This window comes from Chamaea fasciata, unplaced genomic scaffold (genome assembly GCF_029207755.1).
Source record: "Chamaea fasciata isolate MVZ Bird 193981 ecotype frontalis unplaced genomic scaffold, bChaFas1.0.hap1 SCAF_4, whole genome shotgun sequence".
Lineage (NCBI taxonomy): Eukaryota > Metazoa > Chordata > Aves > Passeriformes > Sylviidae > Chamaea > Chamaea fasciata.
The window spans coordinates 65,702,720-65,728,093 of NW_027094089.1; the positions used below are offsets into that span (position 1 = coordinate 65,702,720).

At 41.3% G+C, this 25,374-nt stretch overlaps 1 protein-coding gene and 1 long non-coding RNA gene across 2 annotated transcripts in view; one reads left to right on the plus strand and one right to left on the minus strand.

The window, feature by feature from the left end:
• Positions 1-1,470: 1,470 nt before the first annotated feature.
• On the minus strand, positions 1,471-24,369 carry LOC136288944 (uncharacterized). The gene is made up of 4 exons (XR_010720657.1): positions 24,176-24,369; positions 20,082-20,186; positions 8,364-8,450; positions 1,471-2,197 (listed from the first exon to the last, which is right to left on the minus strand). It is a non-coding gene; the product is annotated as an uncharacterized lncRNA (long non-coding RNA).
• A 172-nt stretch (positions 24,370-24,541) lies between these two features.
• FBXL17 (F-box and leucine rich repeat protein 17) overlaps positions 24,542-25,374 on the plus strand; it is a 282,413-nt gene continuing 281,580 nt past the window's right edge. Inside the window, exon 1 of the mRNA XM_066181845.1 lies at positions 24,542-25,361. Coding sequence (XP_066037942.1) covers positions 24,630-25,361 — 732 coding nt within the window. The 5' untranslated portion in view covers positions 24,542-24,629. The remainder of the gene's footprint in view (positions 25,362-25,374) is intronic.

Consider the following 25,374-nt stretch of genomic DNA (forward strand, 5'->3'; position numbering starts at 1 on the left):
TTACTAATGATTTAAAGGATGATGTTAATTGAACAATAATTAACTTTGCCAATGAGAAAAAGATAACAACAAATACAAAATGCCCTCTTTACACATAGCCTTGCTTTACACATCTTGTCCTGATGTATGTGCTAGATAAAGGTTAAATACTAGCCACCTTGTTGTGATTATGATTTTTCCCTGTAATCTGTATTTTTTTGTACAGAAAAATCAATATAAACTATGCCAGAAAAAAAGGATGTGTAGGACAAATTACAGGAATGTGATTTTTGATTCAATACTCTGAAATTAAAAAATTATTTTAAGGTTATTTTCTACACTTAAGACTTCATATAATTTAAATAATTCAAATCCTAGTACTTTCCACTATCTCAAACCCATGATACTTCTCTGCTTCTCTTTTTATCCCATTTAAATTTAGAGAAAAAAAATTTAAAAAGGGCATGAACACCTTTCAAAGCAGCTCTAGACAGAAACTCAGGTCTAAACAAAGACTAAAGTATAGAATGGGAATTCTTTTTTGCTTAGCTGTAATTGCCGAGTAATTTTTTCATTTTGAGTTTAAAAAATGAGGAAGATAAGCTAGTTGCTTCCTTTTTCCTTGGGATAGTTACATGCAGGAATGACTTCAAAACAAACTTTGGAAGAGATTTACCTGAAAATCAAAGCAAAGCACAGTGAGAGAAAACATTCTGGTTTAGCTATACAAAAATATATAGGGCTTTCTGCCTACTGCTTTAAAGTTTAGCTTTAAATAGGAAAACTGAGCTAATAAATGTATTTGCACAATGTTTGCTAAATCTACATGGGCAATCTTCCTGTGACCTTAAATTTGGAAAAAGAATGAAAATAAATTTTGTGAAAGTAATTGTATCAATTCTGAAACTGACTGAAAATTAAATGCACCGAAATTATTTCACACTACAGAAATACTTTCACACTACTGAAGAAGGCTAGATCCTCCTTCTTTGGTGAAAATACAACTGTCTTGTGTCCAAGAGCAGAAAAGAGTCCCTGCTCAGAATGCACTTGTTTCTCCTCTCCATACAACTCTACATGCAAAGCCTAACTCAGCCTAACTGAACCCAACTAAACTCTTATATTAAAAAAGTAGGGTATTCAAGGTAATTCTTACTAGAGCTCATCATAGCTTCATGAGAAATTCTGGGTATTCTTCACATACCTGAACTCAAGTAAGTTTCTCAAATGGTCCTTCAATTGAATTTGTATTGTCTTGCTTTAAGACCTATTGCTGGAACATGCAGTGGAAACAGAATAAACTTCAAATCAAAACACTATCAGAAAAAGAAAAAACTCTTTCATTTTCAGCATATCTTTTTTCAGTGGAAACGTAGGTACAGAATGGTACTTAAGCAACCCAAGTATAAGATGAAAACTACTGGACAGTGAAAAATCAATCCTTTCACCTCTCCAAGGGAACACCCCTTAGGGGATAGGATGAGAGCAGAATCTAAACTGTTTGTTACTTGATGCTTCCTTCTAATGTAAAGGAGCACTGATGCTGACAAGTCAGCATGCAGCAAACAGTGCCCAACAGCTTACAGCAGGCTGGCAGTCCCAGCACATGGAGCCATTAACCAATAGAATTATTGATGTGGAGAAACAGATGTTGGTATATAACCTTCTGCTTATTAAATGTAGGGTAGAGTGAATAGAACGAGACGGGATTTTTCATTTCTGGAAAAGAAACAAAACAGTATTAAGTACTGAATTTGAAGTAAATTAAGAAAAACTGGTAGTATCTACTGTTAACTGAATGATCGAGAGAGGGACCCTTTAACAAAGGAAGTGGGTTTGTGTAATTAGATTTTAATTTGTGGCATAACATGGATATTTTAGAAGTATTTCTTAAAGTAATTACAAGTTAAGGCAGAGGAAATGCTCATATCAGCTACTATGTCAATTGTTTTGCTCAAGTCTGTATAGGCAGCTGGAGTACACATGACATATTAACTGTACTATACTTTAGCCATCAATGAGAATTTGTTAACAAAAAAAAAAAAGGCACATTCAATGCCTGTAGAGAGTATCATGATTCCTTCGCTGTTGAGCATTTTGGGGAAGGGTTTCACTGTGGTGGCAGCAGCACCTGTTGCTGAGCTCTTGCTGAACTCCACGGCCTTCTGCTCTTGCAGAACTGCACTTCCACTTCAGGACATCAGCATGCAGGTGACCTCTGAGAGAAATGACACAGCACAATATTTAGGTTATATCTTCCATGTTTAAACTTAGTAAGTCACTCTTGTATTGCTTCAGCCATTTCATACACATGGAGTTCTGCACACTTGGGGGACAGTTATTTTGTATTGTGCTGGTTATGCACTGCACCTTTCCCTAATAATCTTCCATATTAAGTGAAGTGGAAAATGGCATTACAGTTGCTTGAATACAAATATGAGCCTGGTGTTTTTCCAGAAAGGTAATGGTTGTGTGAACAGCAAAAGTTCCTTCTGTATTAATACAAAATGCTATCCTACCCTTTCCGGAAAAGAGAAAAAAAGAAGAAAATTCTTTGTCCCCATAGATCAATAGTTGTAGGGCTTTCTTTTTGAAAACTTGAGGTTGCTGGGTTACATAATGCTATAGGTAGTATTCCTCTAAGGTAAAAGCTATAACAATAAATTTCCATACAAGGAATTGACTCAGATAAGAAATGTATCTTGATCCTGCAGTTCAAATTGCCTAAACTCTTCCACTGATATTTTTTTTTTTACTCATCGTCACTTAAAGATGGTCTTACTCCATATGCAAACTCACTCAGATTTGTATTATAACCTCAAATGTGGTTATTACCAGGGAATAAAGCTCAATATTATTATAACCTGGAACTTGTACTTTTTACGTTCTCTCACATTTTTCCAACATCAAATGGCTCATCCAAATGACTCATACAATGCAATATGGCTTCAACCTTGAGCTCACTGTATCTGAAGCAGTTGCTGTCATTGAATTTTAAGTAAGTATAGAATCTGTATTTATGTGTAAGTTTACAAGTGCAAATTGTTGTCTCTCTAAAATGACAAGCAGCATTTGTTCAAGATGAATCTGTTAGATGTCAAGCAACAAACTCCCAGAAAAGAAATACTTTTTTAAGTTAATTGCTAACAGATTTTTTATTCAGTTCAGCAAGGTCAGGATTCAAACCCAGACACAAGTGTATGATCTTTCTTATAGTTCAAAGCTGACCATCTAACCTTCTGGTTCTTCCTAAGTATTCTATGCAGACATTAACAAAGGTGTCTGTGAGTTTCAAATTATATAAAGGCTTTTTCCTTTTAAACATCGAAGTCTCTTGTTTTGTGTATTGTAACACCTATCAGATATAAGCAGAAATGCAGAGCTGAAGCTAAAAATTATTGGTTTCCTGTAGGGGGAATGATCATTATTCAATTTTATATATTCCTTACATAAAAAATGCAGTGCCAGCAAGCAAACCCCAAGTCTGAATCTTCTAAAAAGATAATTAAACTTAAAGCTACTATTACTCTAGTGATTTGAAACACTTTTAAACTAAAAAAGTAAAAGTAAAAAACTAAAAGTACCATGCTAGTTTAGGCTGGCATAGGGTTAATTTTCCTCATAGTAGCTAGTGTGGGCCTGAGTTTTGGGTTTGTGCTGGAAAGTGTTGACAACACAGGGATATTTTTGTTATTGCTGGGCAGGGCTTGCACTGAGTCAAGCCCTTTTCTGCTTCTCATCCCACCTATGAGAAGGCTGGGGGTGCACAAGGAGTTGGGAGAGGGCATAGCCAGGACCAAAGGGATATTCCAGGCCATGTCACTTCATGCTCTGCATGTAAAGCTGGGGAAGAGGAAGGAAGGTGAGAATGTGCAGAATTGATGGTGTTTGACTTCTCAAGTAGCTGCCGTGATGCAGCCCTGCTCTCTTGGGCATGGCTGCCCAGCCATGGGAAGGGGTGAATGAATTCCTTGGTTTGCTCTGCTTGTGTGTACAGCTTTTGCTCTCCCTATTAGACTGTCTGTATCTCAACCCATGTCTTGTCTCATTTTTACTCTCCCAGTTCTCTCTTCCCATCCCACTTAATTGATAGCTGGAGTTAAACCACAACGGTCCTAATGAAATCTAGAAATTCTCTTAAAAGATACTTTACTCAATACCAAAACCCATTATTTTTAAAGAATTCTTTAAAGAGAAATTAAAACTCATTTAAGGCAGGTGTGGTGATAACGCATTTTTCATGGTGAATGTGCTTTTCAGTGAAGTATGGAAACAAAATGTTAGTGAATGTACACTTAAAATGCAAACACAGGTTACATGTGTAAAATTACATGTAAATCAATGGCCACTGCAAATAAGGAAACAATATAGGTCTCCCTAAGCCCCATTTTTAAATAACAACAGAAATCCTTGTCATTTGATGTGTGAATGTTTGACTTCCATAGCTTAACTGGAGGAAATATCAGTGTAACTCGCTGAACACTGCCTGCCAAAGGTAGAAACACATTTTTATTCAGTACCTAGCACCTCTGACACTATGGGGCACAAATCTGCCCCTGCACAAATCTACCTTTAGCACTGGCTGCACAGGCTACAGTATCCCCTGCAGGGGCCATGGGATATTATACCCACAACTTTCAGAGGGAGTGTCAAAGAGCTGAAAATTTTCCTGTAATCTTGTAACATTTTGATGACCTATCTCTGAATTTCTCAGCACAATTGAAGGACCCCATGAAATAAAACTGCTGGGTCAACTATTGTACTCTGCATTCATCATATGCCTGCAGCAACATGACTACGTCAATGACAGCATTGCTTTGATAACAGGTATTTAAAATGCAGAAAGAGAAACTGCAAATAGCAGTCTAGACAATGTATTAACTTCTGCTTTCTATTTGGAATACTCTTGGAGAGTGTAGCTGTAAAGAAAGGATAGCTGTGAAGAATGGTATTGTAGACAGATGAATCCATCCCATGTCCCTCAGAAAAAAAACCAGCTGTTTTAATTTGAGGTAATCACAACAGTAACATTCCTAAAGAATATAAAAGGCAGTTAAATATATAATTGGTCCTAGTCCCAAGACTGGTAGCTTTAAGAGGCAGGAGAGTATGATACAAGAATGCAAAGGAAGAGGCCAAGAAGCAAACAAATCTGTTGATAATAATTTCACTTTAAGAAAAGCCTTGTATTTCTGTCAAAAAAATATTAGGAGTGAAATCTCTATAAAGCTATGAAGAGAACTAGTAAATAAACTATGTCAAATTGTTCAGCTGAAATAATTTCCCTGACTAAATGTTTGCATCCCATGTGACATACTCGTATTTCTGTTGGTTGTATCAAACTTTTGTATGGAGAAGAAACCAAGTCCCAGATTGTGTTCTAGATTTAGTAATATTTCCAAACTGATAAAGGAAAATAAAAACCCCAGTATTTTGGACATTCCTTTCATAGCAGGAGGCAGACCATGCCGGGTAGGCCCACGCAAGCACATCTTGCCTAGGAACCCTCTGTAATTGCAAAGTTTGAGTCACATTTAGCACTCATTTTTGGTCCTCCAAATCTTGTGTGATGTCCTCCTGGAGTCACAGTGGCCACATTAGCAAAAAGTTAGGAGGAAAAGAGGGCAGCAGACAAGCATCACAGATAGTTCACATCAGCAAGGAAGAAAGCACAGTAAACAATATAGTAATGGCATCTGTAGGGGAAAAAATAAAAACTAGTGCTGTGCTCTATGCATTGTAATACACCGACCAAGCACCTATGGTCAATGGGATTTGGAGTAGGATTCAACTTTTGGGTTCTTGCTCTCCTTCCACCTTTTTGTTTTCAAGACAGAGATTGAGCTTTTCAAAAGCTGTAATGCAAGGAGAAAGCTTAAGGGTCACGGGCAGGGTTTCTTTTCTGGTCTGTAGATCCCTACTTTAATTCTCTGTGACTGAATGTAGCAGAAAATAATTTGGTGTTAACCCCTGGCCTATGGTGTTCATTTTTGTAATTTGTGAAGCTATAAATAAAATGAGATCATCCTATTCAGTTATGTTCAGCTGGTATGTTCACTAATGATGTCCCTATCCCAATAATGAGTCCCTTCAAAATGTTTTTAAAAATAGTTAGGCAATAGACTACAAATAATAAACACATGTTATGCAAAAAAAACATGACTGTCTCTTTTGAAAGCACTGTGACATCAGCAAGATGACAGAAGTAGCTAATTTATAACCTATACACTTACAATGAAAATGGTTTGATGAGAATTTTGGGGTGGTTCCACCTGTACAACAAAGTTGTTTTGAACATTTGTCTTTCATTTAAGCAGAAATTAGAATAGGGCAAAGTTTTTAGAAAACACAGAAGAAATGAAGACAGACTGTAGCTGGAATTCCTACAGGAATTCCACCTTACCTTGTTATTGTCCTGGCAAGGCATTAATCTCATTTAGGCTCATATTGAGATAAAAAAAATTTTAATTGGTCTCTTGACTTGCCATGGTCTTTTAGGACTCTCCAAATCTGTATGGGAAGTCAGAGTTTCAATCTGCCCTCTGTCACCTCTCTTTACCTGGTGTTGCCCTGTATCCTGTCATCATCTTCTGTGCCAGTCCATGCTGCAGAGACCCGTAGGAAGAGTATAATCTTTTCTCCTCAGACACAGAGCAACCTCAGGCAGAGCAAAGAGGCGCCTTCTTCTTTGTGGCTCAGCCACCCCACTGAATGTGCACAGCTATCAAGATACAGCAGACTCTGAATGAAACAGCAGCTGCACAAATTACTTGAAAAGAAGAGCTTGCCACCACAGCAAGAAGCTGTGAGGACTGCAAAACAGTAAGGTACTAAGCTCAAACTTTCTTGTTTGCAAATTGTCACTGTGTCTTGAAGGATATGAATACCAAAGACATTGAAGAAATAGTCATTAAAAGGTACATACAGTCATATGATACTTTTTGCTGTGTAAAGGCTTTTATTGTGTTACTCATGGCATCTCACTTCTCCAGAAGTGATCCAACCATGAGATGAGCTGTTACGTGGTGAGCTGAGTGCAGAACTGTCTGAAAGTCAGGCCTCAAGTGTTATAGCAAATGGGGCAACATCTGGCTGAAGACCAGACACCAGCAGTGCTCCTCAGGGGTCAGTACTAGGGACAGTACTATTCTATACATTTATCAATTATCTGAATGCAGAGGCTGGATGCACCACAAGCACATTTGCTGGGAAATTCTATTGACTCTCTTGAGGATTAAAGGCTTTGTAAAAGTACGTTGATAGATTGAACATTGGCTAATCATCACTGGTGTGAAATTTCACAAATGTCAGGTTCTGCATCTGGGAAAGAGTAGCACCAGGAACAACTTTGAACTGGGAGAGGATTGGCTAGACAGAAGCTCTGCAGAAAGGGGCCTGGGCATGCTGGTGGACAGCAGGCTCCACCTCGGTCCGCAGGAGAGCAAACTCCATCCTGGGGTGCATCAGATACAGCACAGCCCAACAGCCAACAGAGGGGATTGTGCAGTGTGCAGTTCTGGCCCTAAAATTTAGGAAGGATGTGAAGACTCTTGGATGCCCCCAGAGGTGGAAACAGAGCTGGTGGAAGGGCTGTGAGGCATGTCCAGTGAGGAACAGCTGAGGAGACTAGCTTTGTCTAGTTTGGAGAAAAGGAGACTGAGGGGTGAGGTCACTGCACTCTGCAGCTTCCTGGGGAGGAGAAGTGGAGAGGGAGGTGCTCATCTCTTCTCCCTGATAGATGCCTGGAAATGGCTCAAAACTGCAGTAGGAGAGGTTCAGACTTGACATCAGGATGCAATTCTTTACTAAGACAGTGGTCAGGCCTTGGAACAGGCTTTTTAGAGAAGTGGTCAATGCCCCAAGTCTGCCAGTGCCTAACAGGCATTTGCACAATGCCGTTTGTAATACACCTTAACTTCTGGTGAGCCCTGAGGTGGTCAGAAAACTGGATTAGATGTACATGTTTTTCAATCAAAATACACTGTTCTATTTGTTGTGTTTCATTCTGTTTTATTCTACTCTATCCTAAATGGGTATTTATGACAGTTTCATGCCTTATTTCCATACACTGTACAGAGCAGCCTCTAACTTCTAACAGAGAAACAAAAAGGTTCTCCACCAAGTAGTCCATTATCACACTGGATGTTCATATCCAGGCACTGGTGCAGTCAGTTTTTTGCCCATCATGGTGACTGATAAATAATGTCCTTGTCTTTAATCTTGTCTCTTGAGCTTTGACATATTTTCTTTACTGTTGAGTTGAGGAAGGAAGTGAGAGAGCAGCTGGGTGGTCATCTGGCAGCCAGCCAAAGTCAAACTCCACAATTACTGTCTCCAAGTCCAGACTAGAGCTAATTTTTCCAATAGTTTTATGAATAACTTACCTTCAACTTTTGCTTGATCCTTGGCAAACTGTGGATCAAGTAGCATGATAATGGCAACACAATAATTGCAGTTCCAGTCAGTGTGAGCTGCAAGGGCAGATGATACATTTGTTCACAAAAGCTATTTTCAGAGCTTGTGAGTAATATATAGCTTGTGAATCAAAAGCTGGGAAATACTGATATAACAGGGTAAAAAAAAAAAAAAATCCAGTAATGACTTCAAAATGCTGTCAAATCAAATATAGTGCAGATTAGGAAGGAGGATGGGTTTATAATTTTACATCTACATACTAATTAAGACTTGATTTTCTTATAGTCTGAAGCCTTTAATGCTGACACACAACTTGTGTGTCAAAAAGTAATATAAAATTGTCTGAAGTATCAAAATAAATCTCTTCAAGCTGGAAGCTGTTCTCTTTTCATCTCCAAATTATTTCACACACATTGCATCATGAAGTCTTCAGAACATTTAATCCTGATGAAGTCGAATCATCTCAGACATTTTAAGACACTCCAGCATTTTAAGCGACTGTGTTATTAAGGGGCACATGACAGTCCTGAACACTTCACCTCTCTTCCCCCACATGAGGTTCTATGAATACTGAGATGTGAAACTACATTCATTTCCATCCCCCATTATGTGGGAAATGAGGTAAGTATGTAGACAGTGGGAAATGACTGGCAAATTTTGTATCCTATTTCTTATTCTACCACAGCTTTCCTATGTGACTACAGGCTGTCTTATCCCGTCTGTGCCTCATATTCCCCTTCTGTGCCAATGGATAACAAATTTTTTTCTCTCTTCATGGTAACATGAATCTGAGTTCATTAATCTTTAGAAGTCACCTTGTCCTGTAAGAGTCATACTTGCTGTGTATAGCTCACTCAGTAAACTCAGGAAGGGCTTACATTGTTCTTATTTCTTTTGCCCTGCACTTTTGAAGCCATTTCTGTTTCAGTGTTGGCTAGGACAGCAGAAAAGCCCTCTGTCCTTCTCTTACTTGCAGCTGTGAGTGCCAGTGCCAACATTAAAGCTTTCCCTTAAGCAAAGCTGTTTGAGAACTATGGACTACAAGGAAGAGAAGGGCAGGCTTACCTTTGCAATTAACTCCCAAAAGATAAGTATCACAGAACCAATACTGAGGAATCTCTTTTCCAGTTCATCTATTTGTTACAAAAAGTTCCCCATTGATGTGTATGAACATTCTTTAAAGTTAAATAGGAAAAGTGATTTATCTTATGAACAGACAATTCAAATGATGAGCAAACAACACATTGGAATGTCTGATTTGTGAAGAAACATTAAAATACTTTCATTGATAAGAAATCCAAGTTTCATGGCTTACTGTGTTCCTGTAGTGGTGTACCTGTAAGTGGTGCACCAGCTCAAATGGGAAAGAGGAAAGTGAAATTATGGTATTTCACTGTACTCTTGCATTCAGATCAAAGCTTTAATCTGCAGCCTCTGGTTTTAATTATATATATAAAAAAACTTTAAAGAAAAAATGTTGGGGTTTGTTTGTTTTTTTTTTTTTTTAACTTGAAATGCTATTCCTCTTAGAAAAAGGTGCTTTGAATGTGAAATGCACATGCCTTAAGAAAGGAATGCATGATTACTTTGTGCATAACCTATTACTACACCTGAGGACTTGCAGGTAGGACCAATTGACTTTCTTCTAGTAGAGGTTCCCGTGGGAGTAGAGCTTCCCTAATAATTACACTTCAACTTGTACTGCCCTATCTAGCCCACTTAGTACTGACAGTCCTAAATCAGCAAGTATCTAAACACTCCGAAGGCAATGCAGAAAAACAGTAAAATGACATAAGCCAAGTGCACCTTTCTTTTGATCTTTACTCTAGGTTAATGCTATCTCCTTTTTGAAACCACAGCTTCACTATGATGTTACTACCAGTCCCTCCATCATTTGCACCTCATTCAACATAACTACACTTCATACAACTGATACAACTTGATCTCATACAGATAATTTCCAACATCTAGTTAGAAATTGTCATGATACATCTAAGGCACCTTAGATGTTAAAACAATATCCTTTTCAAAGTCCTTTTCAAAGTCCTTTTCAAAGACTTGTCAGTGCAGAAAACGTTCTGGAAGAGCATAAGGCACTACAGGGCCATTTTAATTATATCTTAATTACACTGAAAGTGACTTTGCTAATTTTGACCACATATATCATAACCAAAGCATTTACATGAGTAAAGAACTTCATTCAGAAGATTTACCAGGAAACATAATCATAAACAACTCAAATTTACATTGAGGTACAAAGTGGAGAATAAGACCCAGGAAAAACTACAGGGAATACAGATTTTTAACTAATGAATATTAGGTACTACTGTCCAAATTAACTGCAGTTGAGAGAGTGCTTCTCAAGCAGTAAAGGAATATTGTATGTGACAAGCAATTTGTACAGTTACTTCTAAATAATCCCACTTTGCAACAAGGCAGTGTGTATGCTTCTGAGAAGATGAACAAATACTAAATTTCAGAAGTCATGTCATTCTGCAAAAATAGGTAGCATATGCCCTGGTTCTTGCAAAAACTGACACGAAGTTATTTAGCTACTGATTTCCTATAATAACATGACACTTCCTACAAGCACCACTGCCATTTTTCGCTTGTATTGTAGAATGGAACCATCTCTCCTGAACCCTCTAAATGATATTTGCCTGCAGGCTGGACAGCTTCCTGCAACACACACAGGTAGAAGAGGAATATACTGTACTTCACGGATTGCAACAAGAGTATTAAATGTACATTTAGAAGAAAGCAGACACTGCCTAGCAGGGTTCAGATGGGTGAAGAAGTACATTTTCACTTATATGGAAAATGAAAGAACAGGTTTACTTCTTTCCTTAGGTACCTTGATGATCTGGATTTTCATGCCCAAGAGACACTTCAAAATCTGAATTAGACTCCAGGCTAAATTCCCAAGAACTTTTCAAGGTGCCTGCAACACCCTGAGCAGTTAAAGCAAGAGTCACATTTTCTATATAACATTTTCAGACAATTGTTCAGTGGATTTTTTTTCTTTTGAAGAAATCTATATCAACAAGCTAAACCTTTCCTGCTTTAATAATTGGAGAAAAGCTGTTCAAACACTCACTTATTTCTATCTCATTGTTCCTTTAGTCTGTATGAAGCTTCACAATCTTTTTTTTTTTGTCCTCCCCAGGTTCTCCTTTGTATATCTAAACATGAGTAGACAAACTGCACAGTACATCTCTGACAGAGAAGTTGAGCCTAAGCAGCAAAAAGAGCACATCTTTCACAGCGTGTTGATGCACAGGTGGAAGAGAGACCCGTGGCCAAGTTCAATTCCTTGAAAGTGGCATTACAGGCTTTCTCCCAGCCTGGGATCCCATTTACCAGGCACAGACAGGCAGCTGCTAATACCAGCCGGCTGCATCACAGCCTCTTCTCACTCTGTGCCCATATGCCAGATACTGTTAGCTAAATGCATTTGGAAAATGTATCAGCAGCCAGTTCTGCAAGCCCCTCATGGAGCACAGGAGGCAGCAGCTGTCCACAGCTATCTATGTTGGTCCCTACACACTCGAGGCACTTTTGTGGCAAGGTCCCTCATTTTAAATTCTAGTGCAGGTGATTTATTGCAGTACATAATTTAGGACTTGACCTTACAACCGAAAGTCCCACAGAGCTATGCTGGACCTTGTATATGGATAAAACCCGAAGAGTTGCAAACGTCTACCCAACACTCAACAATCTGAGTGCAGTATTGCAACAGCAACTGGGACAGTTCTGTGCTAAGGCAGTGCCTTCATGCCTTCAAACAACCTTTACCTCTCTTGGAAACACGTTGGTAGGAAAGTGTTGGGGAAGATGAATCAGGGAGACCTTATAAATATGATTGTTTAGCAAAAGTTTCTGAAAATATGAAACCTATAATAGAAATAGAAGCTTACTATGAGTTGTAGGATACTGAGTCTTAGTTACTATATAACCTGAAAACAATAGCCTAGCCAGCTGAGGGAGAATCCCTTTTGATTGAACAATACCTTTCTGCTGGCTAAGGGATCCAAAGGTCAATGCAGCAAAACAAAAAAGTCTAAAGAGTAGTTTTTAGAGTTTAAAATATAATATAGTATGGTAATGTAGTAGTTCTCATAGGCTATCAGTAGATTCTATAGGATTTTGTGTCTTGTATTGGTTGGTCACTGTAAATTAGAACATTCATCACAAAAAGAGATATAATGCATTGTAACAAGGACCTCGCTCTCTATTCCTGGCTCTTCCCTCTCTTACTTCTACCTCTCTTACCTCTTCCCCCTGCTCTCTGATCCCTGCCACCTGGCTCCCTTCTCTCTTAACTCATACCCCCTTGCTCTTCATCTCGCTCTCTCTGGGACTTCCCTTCAGCCAAGGCTGGTGGCTGAAGGCAAGGCCCTTTTTACCCACGACCCATGCAATAAAACCACGTATTCTAGAATATCTCAGGTCAGCAGAATTCCTTCTCCCTGCCGTCCGCGGATGCTCCTACAGGAAAGGATAAAAGGTGCACATGAAATATACAAAGTTTGCTTTATACAAATTTTAATTCAACTAATTTTGTTCTCTACCATCCCTCAGACATTGGGCACCATGGAATCCAAAGAGAAATGCATTCTTTTTTCCTAGTTAGGCTAGCTGATCTTATAATACATATCACATGCATTTCCCTGACATACTTATGGGAAAGATATGTGCATTTCATTCAGTATAGGTCAACTCTTTAGCATTATGTCCCCTCCTACTAAAATGTGCAAAATGCAGAAACTATCCTAACAATAGCATTAATAGAACCTGCCAAGGTGCCTTACATCTTCCCCAACTTTTTATATTTGCCTGTTAGATATTTCTTTAATTTTAGGATATGCATTTTACAGGAGTACTAATGTTTAACAGAATTCCTCTTATGGGAGCAAGGTGATGAAACCTTGAGAGGTTACTGAGAGATACAATTTCTCTGAATGTTGGTGTTGCAGTTGCTACTTCCAGATAAAGGGCAAGTTTGCCTATAGGTTTCTGCCAGCAGTAGTTAACATGAATTCTGGCAAAGGCCCCAACTTCTCTTCAAAGACAAAGACTGAAGGGAGTCAGCACTGCTTTAAAATGTTGCTACAAAGACTACCTTTTCAACTAGAATTTTTGATTCTATTTAATATCTATATATACATCTGCCAAAGTTTTAAGTTTATGCCATCAGCCTAATAGACAGACTCTAACTAGGCAGAATAATATGGCAGTGTGACATCCATTTTCAGCCATTCTGTTGTTTGGCTGCTAGAAACAAACATTTGTGGATAGGAGTGTTGAAGAACAGTCCATACATGAAAGGAAGATATCATTACACAAATTATGTTATTAATTTATAATTTTATCTTAAAGATTTCCTACTGATTTTGTTTGTATGTGTTTATTCAAACATCCATCTTCATGGAAAGTTAGAATGGACTATTTACTTGCTCTCTTGGGGTTTATCAAGACAGAATCCTCTAACTTGTCCCACTTATTTTTATATAAACTCCCCCCAGAGAATCTTATCTTGGGAGGTGTTGTTCTCAGAAGGTTTTAGCATCTGCTTCTATATTTTGACATTCTAGACCTGGACAGATTGTATTCTCTGTCTGTGCCTGCCTGCAATCTAATTTTCCTACAATGTAATTTTTCTGCTCCTCTTCCTTAGACGTATATGGCAGAAATGGCAATGTCATGGGTGTGACGTGGTTGGTTTGTTTGTTTATTCTTAAAATATATGTATGAATCCTGCTTGGAAGCCATCCCCCAAAACACTTCACAGTTTTTAAAAATTCCTCCCATCTTTTCTAATGGTTTTAAACTACTTTAATAACCTCTAAATTACTGTTCCTGTGCCCAAACACCCCCTGGGTGAAAAACCTTTTTCTTTTGTCTATTTTAAATTTCCCCTGGCACAACTTCAGGCCATTCTCTTGGGTCCTGTCACTGGTCATCTGGGAGGAGGGATCAGCGTCTGCCCCTTCTCTACCCCTTGTGAGGATGTCAAAGGCCCCAGTGAGGTCTCCTCCCAGTCTCCTCCAGGACGAACAGGGCAAGTGACCTCAGCTGCTCCACCTATGCCTTCCCCTATAGACCATTACTTTCATGACCCTCCTTTGGACACTCTCTAATAGCTGTATAACCTTTGCACATTGCAACACCCAAAACTACCCTCAGGACTCGAGGTGAGGCCATGTCATCCCAGAGCAGAGCAGGACAATCCCCTCCCTTTTCCCAGGTGGTGATACTGTGCCTGATGTCCCCCAGGACAAGGTTGCCAGGGCAATGCTGGCTCAGATTCAACTTGCCACTGACCAGGACATCTGGGTCCCTTTCTACAGTGCTGGTCTCCAGCCTCTCATTCCCCAATCTATATGTATACCCATGGTTACCCCATGCCAGGTGCAGAATCCAGTACTTGTCCTTGTTAAACTCCATCAAGCTGGTGACTGCCCATCTCTCCAATTTGTTGAGGTCTCTCTGCTGGGCCTCACCACCCTTCAGGTGGTCAACAGTTCCTCCCCATTCTGTATCATCTTTAAACTTGGTGTACCTTCAAATCCTTTGTACAAGTCATTTATGAAGATGTTGAAGAACAGAGGGTTTAAGATGGAGCCCAGCAGAACCCCACTAGTTACTGTTCTTTAGATCTTGCAAGACTCAACCCCCAGTTGAGAATCACAATTCTACTTTCGAAGCAACTATCATAAATAGTAAAAGGTTACCAAATACCAGAAACTAACTTCTCAAGACTGTTGGCAGCCAGGAGCATTGTAGTTATTATGTCAAGTTACAAGTTGCACTGACCTCAGGAATATTGTGCAGTCTTCAACCAAGGCAACAAAAAGAGGTTCTTACACTCATTTAACCCTTTTTAATAATTATTTGGAATGGTGAAAAAAGCACACACAGATAATTGAGACAGGATTTCCTTAAATGCATTGAAAATAAGACTAGCCCAAGATTTCTGTTTAAGATAACTTCTATTTTGATTTGTTTATTTACATATGATTTTTCACATAATGCTCCTGTAAAGAAGAAATTTGCTACAAGCAACTGTAATTATTCTGTGAATTACTGAAAGAAATCTAGAGAGAATAATTACTAAGTTATCTCCTTCTTTTTCTCCTAAGGTTGCAGCCCTTTTGTAGCTGGATAAAATTTTAACTTAAATATGGTGGTTCATAGCTAACGTTGAAATACCTAGACACAAAACATTTTTTAGTACTGTAAATTCAATGTATGCTTAAACACAAAAACTGTGAAATGGAAACAATATAGTGCTAATATTTTTATCTTCATCACTTCACGGAGGGGCAAATCTTAATTGGCAATTTATTAAAAAGAAAAATAAAGAAATTAGGGATTTCCAAGATAAGGATTTCTGGAGGCTTGAATACAAGTGTTATAATGTCTGAAAATAGATTTTTACAACACACTCACTAGAGAACCTTTATGCTGAGAGAGAAGGAAAAATTATGGCAGGTCAGAAGACTGTGAAACATGTGCTCTCTCTACTCCTACCCTCCCTTTAATTATTGACAGCCTGTCATTTAGGTGCCATGGTATGATGAATAATAAAACAGGATCCAAGCTGCATTTCTCTCCAGGATTTATTCTTCCAAATCAAATACTGCCATCTTCAGGCAGACTGTAATTAACAAATTCGAGGGTTTATTAGTTACTGAGGGGGTCATCACCTCAAACAAACAAAAAAATGGTTATTTTGAAGACCTTTCAGATTGATACCTTACATGAGTTAATGAAGGAGATCTCCAAATTTTGGTTTCTACCTTTGGGAATGAGGCTACCACTACCTAAACTCACCTAAATGTTACTTTGGGCAAAACATTAATGAAAACATTCAATATTTCCCTTGTTGTAATGAGAGACAGGCAGTTAAGATTACAGCCATACAAGAGACCCTGACTGCTACGCATTTCCAAATATGCATACTGTGTGTTGCCAAGACACAGGCAGGTCATTGTGGAAGCAGAGTGTAAACCATTGCAATTCAATGGATTGAAATTATGTGTCATATTTATGTTTTTTCCTTCCAGCAAAGTAGAACTTTAAGGTGACATTTGAGTATCAGATGATTATATCTGCAGAACAAATAAGAAAAGGCAAACTACCCCTGCAAACAGATAATTCACAGTATATACTACCCAAATATTCATCAGAGTAGTGACATTAACTACCTTTTCCTCCTGAAGTGCCCTGAAATTGAGATTCATTCATAAGAATCACAGCCTCCATTCATGTGACTCCATGAGAATCACATGAAGAATCAGACAATACAATGGCTGCAATGAAGACTAGGACTTGCAACGTATCAATAAGTAGCCAAGCCTTTCATTTAAACACTGCTGATTTTGGCTGAGGTAGCGTTAACTTTCTTCACAGTGGCCAGTATGGGGCTGTGTTTTGGATGTGTGCTGAATACAGAGTTGATAATACAAAGATGTTTTCGTTATTGCTGGGCAGGGATTGCAGAGTCAGGGCCCTTTCTGCTTTTCACACTGCCATGTTGCCAAAGAGGCTGGGGGTGTGTGGGTGGTTGAGGGGGACACAGCCAGGACAGGCGATGCCAAACTGACAAAAGGAATATTCCAGACCATGTGGAATCAGGCTCTGTATGAAGTGGGGGGATGAGGAAGGAAGGAGGGGACGTTTGGTCTGATGGGGTTTATCCTCCCAAGTCACCATTAGGTGATGGGGCCCTGCTCTGCTGGAAGTGGCTGAACACCTGCCCACCCACAGGAAGCAGTGAATTAATTCCTTGTTTTGCTTTGCTTGGGTGCTTGGCTTTTGCTTTTCCTATTAAATTTTCTGCATCTCAACCCATGGGTTTTGTAGCTTTGACCTCTCCAATTCTCTCCCTGATCCTGCTGGCGGGTCAATGAGGGACTGTCTTTTGGGGCTGGTGGGGTTAAACCACGACAAACACTGAGACATATTTTTAAAAACTTCTTATTAGAGTACAAAATCAGGTACTTTTATTTAAAAAAAAAAAAAATCCTAATGAGAACTGCTGCTGCACTCTTACTGTCCTGGCAGAATATGGTATTTGATAATACATAAATACTGTATTTAGTGCAAACACAACAGAACACCAGCCAACAAAATGCAAATCAAGAACAGCCAGATCCTGACTGCCATTTTCAAATAAATATGCAAGTCAGTTAAAATTAGATAGACTTTTTATGTTCCTTAATATCCTACAAAGGAAAAGGATATTAAATCAGAATTTGACTAGACTCAAATACTAGATTATGTCCTTACAGATTTCATGATGTTTCACTTTTTTTGCTTGTGCTGTGTCTAAAACTGTAATCTTTTACTAGGTATGAGCTCTCTGATTTCAGAGAATGTCTTACCTCATCTCTATGCTGGAAAATTCTGTATTTTCATATGCAACCTTGGTGTTGGGGAATTTGTCCTTTAAACTATTCCTCCCACCCTCCAAAGAATGTTTTTTTCCAGAAGAACAGTATCTTTAGAAATTTTATGATGTAATTCATCAAACATATAATGACTTCAGAAATCTTGCCAACTTTTTCACTGAATCCTCAAAAATACAAATCTCCGACACTGCACAGACTAAGAGTCTCTATTATGTCTTCAGGATAAGGGCCATAAGGCATTAGGTCCCTCAAATTGTTTTATTTCTGGGCTTACTGTAAGAGGCAGCCTGTCTTACTATTTTCCAAATGCATATTTGAAAGCACAGGCTGAAGGAAGATATCTGCTCTCTCCTTTTTAATCTTTCCTCCCTTCCCTTTTTCCTCACCCCTATGCCTGAAGTTCCTTATCACTGCTCATCCAGTGCAGAATGGTGGACACTCTCTCTTTATTGTTGCCAGCAATTACATATTCTTCTCTGCAGCAAAATCAGCTAGGAGGAAGGGTACTTTTTCCATCTCCAGTACTCTACCTAAACAGAAGAGAGTATAATCCAGGGAGTGGGTTAACCTAATCTAGCCTTTTAGCTGAGGAGACCTACTCTCCACCAACAATACCTTACTGTTCGAGCTTGATAAAAATTGTAGGTCTTCAGGAATGGAGAACTGAGGAACCTCTGGTCAAACTCATTTAGACCAAGGGCATTGTCATGCCCTAGCCAGCAGCAGAACCCCACACAGCCCTACACAGCATTACCCATCCAATTCTCACCCCCATCCCACAGGGAGCTCATTGCTGAGAAAACTCCTGCATACAGATAGACACAGTTTAATAGGTAAATGCGCAAGCAAAGCAAAACAAGGAATTCTCTTCCTATGGGCAGGCAGGCGTTCAGTCATTCCCAGGAAAGCAGGGCTCCATCACATAATGGTGACTTGGGAGGAAAAACGCCATCCCACTGAACATCCCTCTGTCTCCCTCCTCTTCACTCCACTTCACTGATGAATGTGATGTCACGTGGTCTGGGGTATCGTGTCCCTGTTGTGCGCCGCCCCAATTCCTTGTTCACTGGTAGGATGGAGAGAGAAGCAGAAAAAGCCCTTGGAACTCGGCAAGCCCTTCTCAGCAATAAACAAAATATCCATGTACTGCTTCAACTACCAATCAAAACACAGCTGCCTACAAGTGAAGAAACTTAAGTATATTCCAGTTAAACCAACACAACAGTGAAACAAATAGGATTTTACAAAAGAACTCCTAATCTGTTTCTAAACCCAAGATGGAAATTCTGCTACTTCTTTCCACCTATTTCATAATGACATTCCTAACACACCACTTCAAAGCTACTGATATTAAGCAAGCAAAGCTATACAAAGCGAATAAACATACTAAATCACACTGCTATAACTTCATAACTCAACTAAACTATTCTACTTTAAACTTACTTATTTAAATAACTATTATCTCTCAACATTGGCAATACGGCCAAAGATTATAGACCCAGTTTTCTAAAGGTCAGTCCTGAAATACTGATGAACATGCACTTAAGGGCTTTCAGGACCAGATACAACATGGTAACTTAAAAAATTTCTTGTGTTACCTTGCAGCTCAAACTTATATATATAAAAATTATTATATAAATACCATACTTACCTTGGGTCACCAATCTTTGTGGCCTATTTAAATATGCACAGAGATAACAATGAAAAATGTCATAATCTATTGCTATGTGTGTAATAAACTCTTACTATCATAAATTGAGGGGATTTTACTACTTAATTCCAAGACTATGCTGTAGTAGCTTTCAGGTGTCTCACATTACTGGTTTTATGACTTCTAATTTGAAATATTAATATTCTAATATGAAATATAAGTAGTGCTAATGAAGAAATGAACTGTTAGTTACATCTGCCTTCTGACATTATGTAGTGAAGATTTCATGGCTGATATTTGGTCATGTAATATTTCATTCTGCTTTTACTCTACAATAGGTTGCTTCTGTGCTTGCCTTCCATGAGGCAACAGTGACACTCAGTGTTAAAACCCTTGCATAGAACAAAGCGCCCTCTGCTTCCCTGTATTTCTCATCAATAATTTAAATCTTATTTAAATTATTAAGAGTAAAATTAATTTGTTTTTAGCTCTTGCAGGCTATTAGAAAAAGAATAATAGCATCTTGAAAAATGAGCTAAACTCTCCCTCTATGTTTGTACCTAAAAAGCTATGTCAAAAATATTAAAAAAACAAGCCCACAGCTTTGTTAAAGTACTTACATCATTCTGGTTTTGAATGTGATCTTGATTAGACGGGATTGCACTGTTCAGATATTGAAGCAGGTGGTGTTTTGGGATAAGCATGTTCCAACTTCAGATGGAAGGCTGAAAACAATAAAAACAATTTTAACTTTTGCCTACAGATATTGCAAATCTTTGGGGAACTTTGAAGATCTACTTGGTTGAAACACTAGACATAAATATGTAGGTTTAGGTAATAAAGACACTTGAAAACAATTGGGATGTGGTAAAGTTTGTCTCTGGTCACAGCTGGGGAAGCCCTGTCCTGCCTTGCCTGGTGCCCTGACCCCCATGGCATTCTGACAGCATAATTGCCTTGGAACTTTGCCTACTACAGTGACAAAAATTTTATGCATGCAGCAACTTCAGAAATACTGTAACATCTGATACACATTATGTCTGCTAATGGTGGTCCAGCTATATAAAGTAATTCTGAGATACCAGTGTCATAAAAATCTCCTTTTATAACCAGGTGACCCACCAGGCAGAGGAGAGAAAGGCTGTGGGTGTTGTCTGCCTGAACTTCAGCAGAGCCTTTGATCCCATCTCCCCAGAAAAGCTGCTTGGACAGGTACACTCTTGGCTGGGTTAAAAATTATTTGGATGGCCAGGCCCAGAGAATGCTGGTGAATGGTGCTGGATCCAGCTAGCCTCTGGTCACTGGTGGTGTCCCCCCAGGATCAGTGTTGGGCCCAATCCTATTTAATATCTTCATTGATGATCTGCATGAGGGGATTGAATCTGCCGTTAACAAATTCATGGACAACATCAATTTGGGTGGGTGTGCTGGTCCCCTACAAGGCAGGAAGTCTCTGCAGATGGATCTGGAAAGCTGGATTGATGGGTTGAGGCCAATGTCTGAGGTTCAACAAGACCAAAAAACCCACCAGCGTTGCTATAGGCTGGGGCAGAGTGGCTGGAGAGCTGACTGTTGGAACAGCACCTGGGGGTGCTGGCAGACAGCAGCTGAACATGAGCCAGCTGTGCCCAGGTGGCCAGGAAGGCCAAGGACACCTGGCCTGTGTCAGCAACAGTGGGGCAGCAGGAGCAGGGCAGTGACTGTCCCCCTGTGCTGGGCACTGGTGAGGCCACACCTCGAGTGCTGTGTCCAGTTCTGGGCTCCACAATTCAGGAAGGACATTGAGGGGCTGGAGTGTGTCTAGAGAAGGGGAAGAAAAGCTGGGAAAGTGTCTGGAGCACAAGTCCGATGAGAAGCAGGTGAAGAATCTGGGTGCATTTAGCCTGGAAAAGGGAGTCTTGGGGGCTACTTTATCGCTCCCTGCAACTTCCTGACCTGAGGCTGTAGCCAGATAGAGTCTTCTCCCAGGGAATCAGTAACAGGATAAGAGAATAGTCTTAAGCTACTTCAGGGGAGATTTAGATTGGATGCAAGGAAGAATTCCTTCACAGAAAAGGTGATTAGACCTTGGAATAAACTGTCCGGGGAGGTGGTGGAGTCACTATTCCTGGAGCTGTTTAAGGATCAGCTGGATGTGGCACTTAGTGCCATGGTCTAGTTGACATGGTAGAACATTGGATTTGATGATCTCAGAGGTCTTTTCCAAACAAATGGATTCTGTGATTGTGTAATATACTCGAAGGGAAAATAATCATACCAAATATACTTATAACAAACACAGTTGTTTTGGTTTAACCTTAGCTGGCAACTAAGAAAAACACAGCTGCTCAGACCCTCTCACTACCCCACTCTAGTGGGACAGGGAAGTGTGAAAGTGAGAAATAAACTCATGGGCTGAGGTAACTAACAGCAGTTTAATAAGTTAGAAATACTAAGAGTAGTAGTAATAATGAATTGCAAGGAAAAGAAAAATGAAAACAAAACAAGGAGAAAAGAAATAAAACTCAAGAAAAGCAAGAGATTAAAATTTAAGAAAGAACAGCTGGGGTTATACCATGTCAGTTGTTTTGGCACCCATTGTAGTGCATGAAGGGTTGAAAAAATGGCAGATTTTATTGGAATGTGATACATTGAATTTGTAGCTGTTACTGCTGTTTAGCTATTAATTGGCAGACTACTGTACTTGCCATGGGGCTTGCTTTCCTGTCTGTTGGAACCCCGTGCTTGTTAGTGGCTGCTCTGATTTTCCTAGTGGCTGCACTGCCAGCCACCTCAGCATGTTGTGCCTGGGAACACTTTGGTGACAGCCATGGCAAAGTGCCTGGGCTGAAGGGTGCCCAGGGCAATCTGTGCTCCTGTGCTGCTGTACTGGACAGGCTGGAACTCCAATGTGAACTTGAGTCCAAGAGACTGTGAAGGAGTCCATTGTGGAGCACAGAACCACCGGCAGCCCATGGAGGATCCCATGCCAGAGCAGGCGGATGTCCAAAGGCACATATGACCCCATCAGAACTCTGTTCTTGAGCAGGCTCCTGGCACGACCTCTGGACCCATGGAAGGACTCCACTTTGGAGCAGTTCTTGAAGTAGTGCAGCCTGCATGGGAAAGACCCACACTGGAAAAGTTGAAGGTAGCCAGTGTCTATTCTAAGTTCTGATTGATTTGAAGATTTTACTTGGATTTTCATATTCTTTTAATGTTTTTGTTTTTCCTTACTGAAATAAAACCTTGCAGTCTGTGGGAGGAGGGAGTGTGTGAGCCACCACTGGCAGGCAGCTGGGACAGCCACAAACCAATGGCCAAGGCACAAAAAATGAATTTATGTCCATTACCTTGCTAATTGGAGGAGTACTGAAGCAACACCTGGGCTGCACAAGTGCAGAGCAGGCACCGTTAAACTCAGTCCATGTAAGATGATGACTGGCCTGCTGTTCATAGTCTCATCAAGAGTTACTTCCAGCTGTCTTCTGCTTTTCAACCCATTCTCCCAACAGAGCAGAAAAATCCTTGGCAATGTTTTTGCAAAAAATTGCTGTTTTTATTGATGAAGCTCATTGAATTATAAATCCAAACAAAATATTCTATTGCTCTGCTTTTATCCAAAGGTCTCATAGGGAACATTTTTACAGAACTGCTGAAGACTAATAATAGAGGTAACAAACAAAAGTAATAGCAGCATGGGTATTTTAATCCTAACATAACTCATCCCTGGGCAAAAGGCCAAAATGTGCTACACAATATAAAACACTGTGCATTACTTCTCCTGCCCTTTATTATTTAATGTTAGTACTGAGCCATATATACTCTAGCTATAACTTGCTTTCTCCTTCTCCAAACACCTTTTACTAGAGACAAAATTGCACATGTATTTAAACTACACATCTAGGCTTATATAGCTAAGTCAACTGTTTAGAACTGAATGCTGAAACAAATTGCTTTTGCTAGGCACTAAGCAGAGTCTTAATTAAAGCAGTGCAGCCTCCAGCAAGGATTTACACACCAGGGCACCTGCATCGAGGTTCAATGCACTGCAGTTAGAGGTGAGTGTCTGCAGGAGGGTATAGGAGGTCAGAGGTCCCATAAGAGCCCTGTTTCTGGATGTACAATGAATTAAAACAGCAGAAAAAAGTATTTTCTAGAAAGTGTTGCTGGGATGATGATGTTGACAGAGGAAAACTTGGAAGACTACTCTCGGTGACGTCTAAGCTTGTGCTGCTTTGCCACTGCAAAACCTCAGCCACCATCCTGCACATAATCTGAGACCAATGGGCAGGGGTCTTCTCATATTTGGCTACAAAAAATTTTATTTCAGTTACTCAAAAATATGGATGTATTTTCTACATCTTATACATACTATACACACACACATATACACGGCAATGAGCTAAGGGAGGGGGTCCAGCAGACGCCAAAAAGTTGATGATGTGGTGATGTGTCTGGAGCATCTTTGTAAGAAGAGACTGCAAGGAGCTGGGCCCGTTAAGTTTAGATAGGAGTGAAAGGGTTCTCAGTAACGTGTATAAAATCTTCCAGGCCGGTGCAAAGAAGATGGTGTCAGACTCCTTTCAGGGCTACCCAATGACAGGACAAGAGGCAGTAGCCATAAACTAATACACATTAAATTCCACCTCAACAAGAACGCCCTATTGAGGGTGGCAGAGCACTAGAACAGGTAAGCCGTGGCGTCACTCTCTAGAGGACATTCCAAACCCACCTGGTCGCTTTCCTGTGTTACCTTCTCCAGGTGACCCTGCCTTGGCACGAGAGTAGGTCGAGATGATCTCCAGAGGTGCCGTCCAACCCCTAACGATTCTGTGATAATGCACGCACGCACACATTACAGGCGTACGAGACGTATGCAGTCTGCAGACCCGAGTTTACACAGTGATTGCACTGATGTGACACACGGCGGGCACGCACCCGTGGGGGAGCCTCCCCCGGCCCGGCGCCGTCGCTGCCGGCAGCAACGCCAGCCCGCGGAGCGCCGCCCCCGCTCCCCGGGGGAGGTCAGGCCGGCGGTAGCGGAAGCTTCTCCCTCCCTCCCGGCGTCCCGGAACCAGGCCCGCCGCCGCCGCCTCCTGCCCCGGCCCGCCGGCGGCATGTCAGCTCCCGGCGCCGCCTCCCGCAGGTGACACCCGCCCTTCCGCTGCCGCCGCTTCCCCTCCTATATGGGCCACCTGCTTTCGAAGGAGGCAAGGAGCCTGAGTCGGGACCGCCGCCGCCCGCGGGGGAAGGTGCCGCCGCCGCCGCGCAGCCGGAGCTGCTTCCTGCGCGGGCCCTGCATGCTCTGCTTCATCGTGCACGGTGCCAGCCCGCCCGCCCCGGAGCAGCCGCTGCCCGCCGGGGACCCGCTGCCGTCGCCGCCGCCCTACGTGTCGCTGACCGCCGCGGAGCAGCGCGTCGCCCGCCGCCTCCTGCGCCTGGCGCCCGCCGCCTGGGAACCTTCGGGCCGCTGCCAGCGCCTCTTCTTCTCCGGCCTGCTGCCCTCGCCGGTGCGGGGCCTCCTGGGGCCGCCCGGCGAGGTCTCCTCCGAGATGGTGTGCAAGCGCAAAGGGACCGGGCTGCCCGCCTGCCCGCCCTGCAAGCAGCCGCGCTGCGCCGCCGCCGAGCCCGAGCCAGGCGCCTGCCAGTGCCCGGCGGAGCCGCAGCTGTTCGCCCTGCCCGGCGCCGCGGGGGAGAGCGGCGGGGCCGCCGCCAGGCAGAGCGGCGGGGGACAGCCCACCTCGCCGCCGCCTCCTGCGCCCCAGGACGAGAAGGAGCAGGGCCGGGAGGAGGAGAAGGAGCGGGGTGGCGAGGCGGGCTGCGAGGAGCCGCTGGAGTACCCCGGCGACAGCTGCCGGGAGCTGCCGCCGCCGCCCACCCCGGACATCAATCAGCTGCCTCCTTCCATCCTCCTCAAGGTGGGTCGGTTTG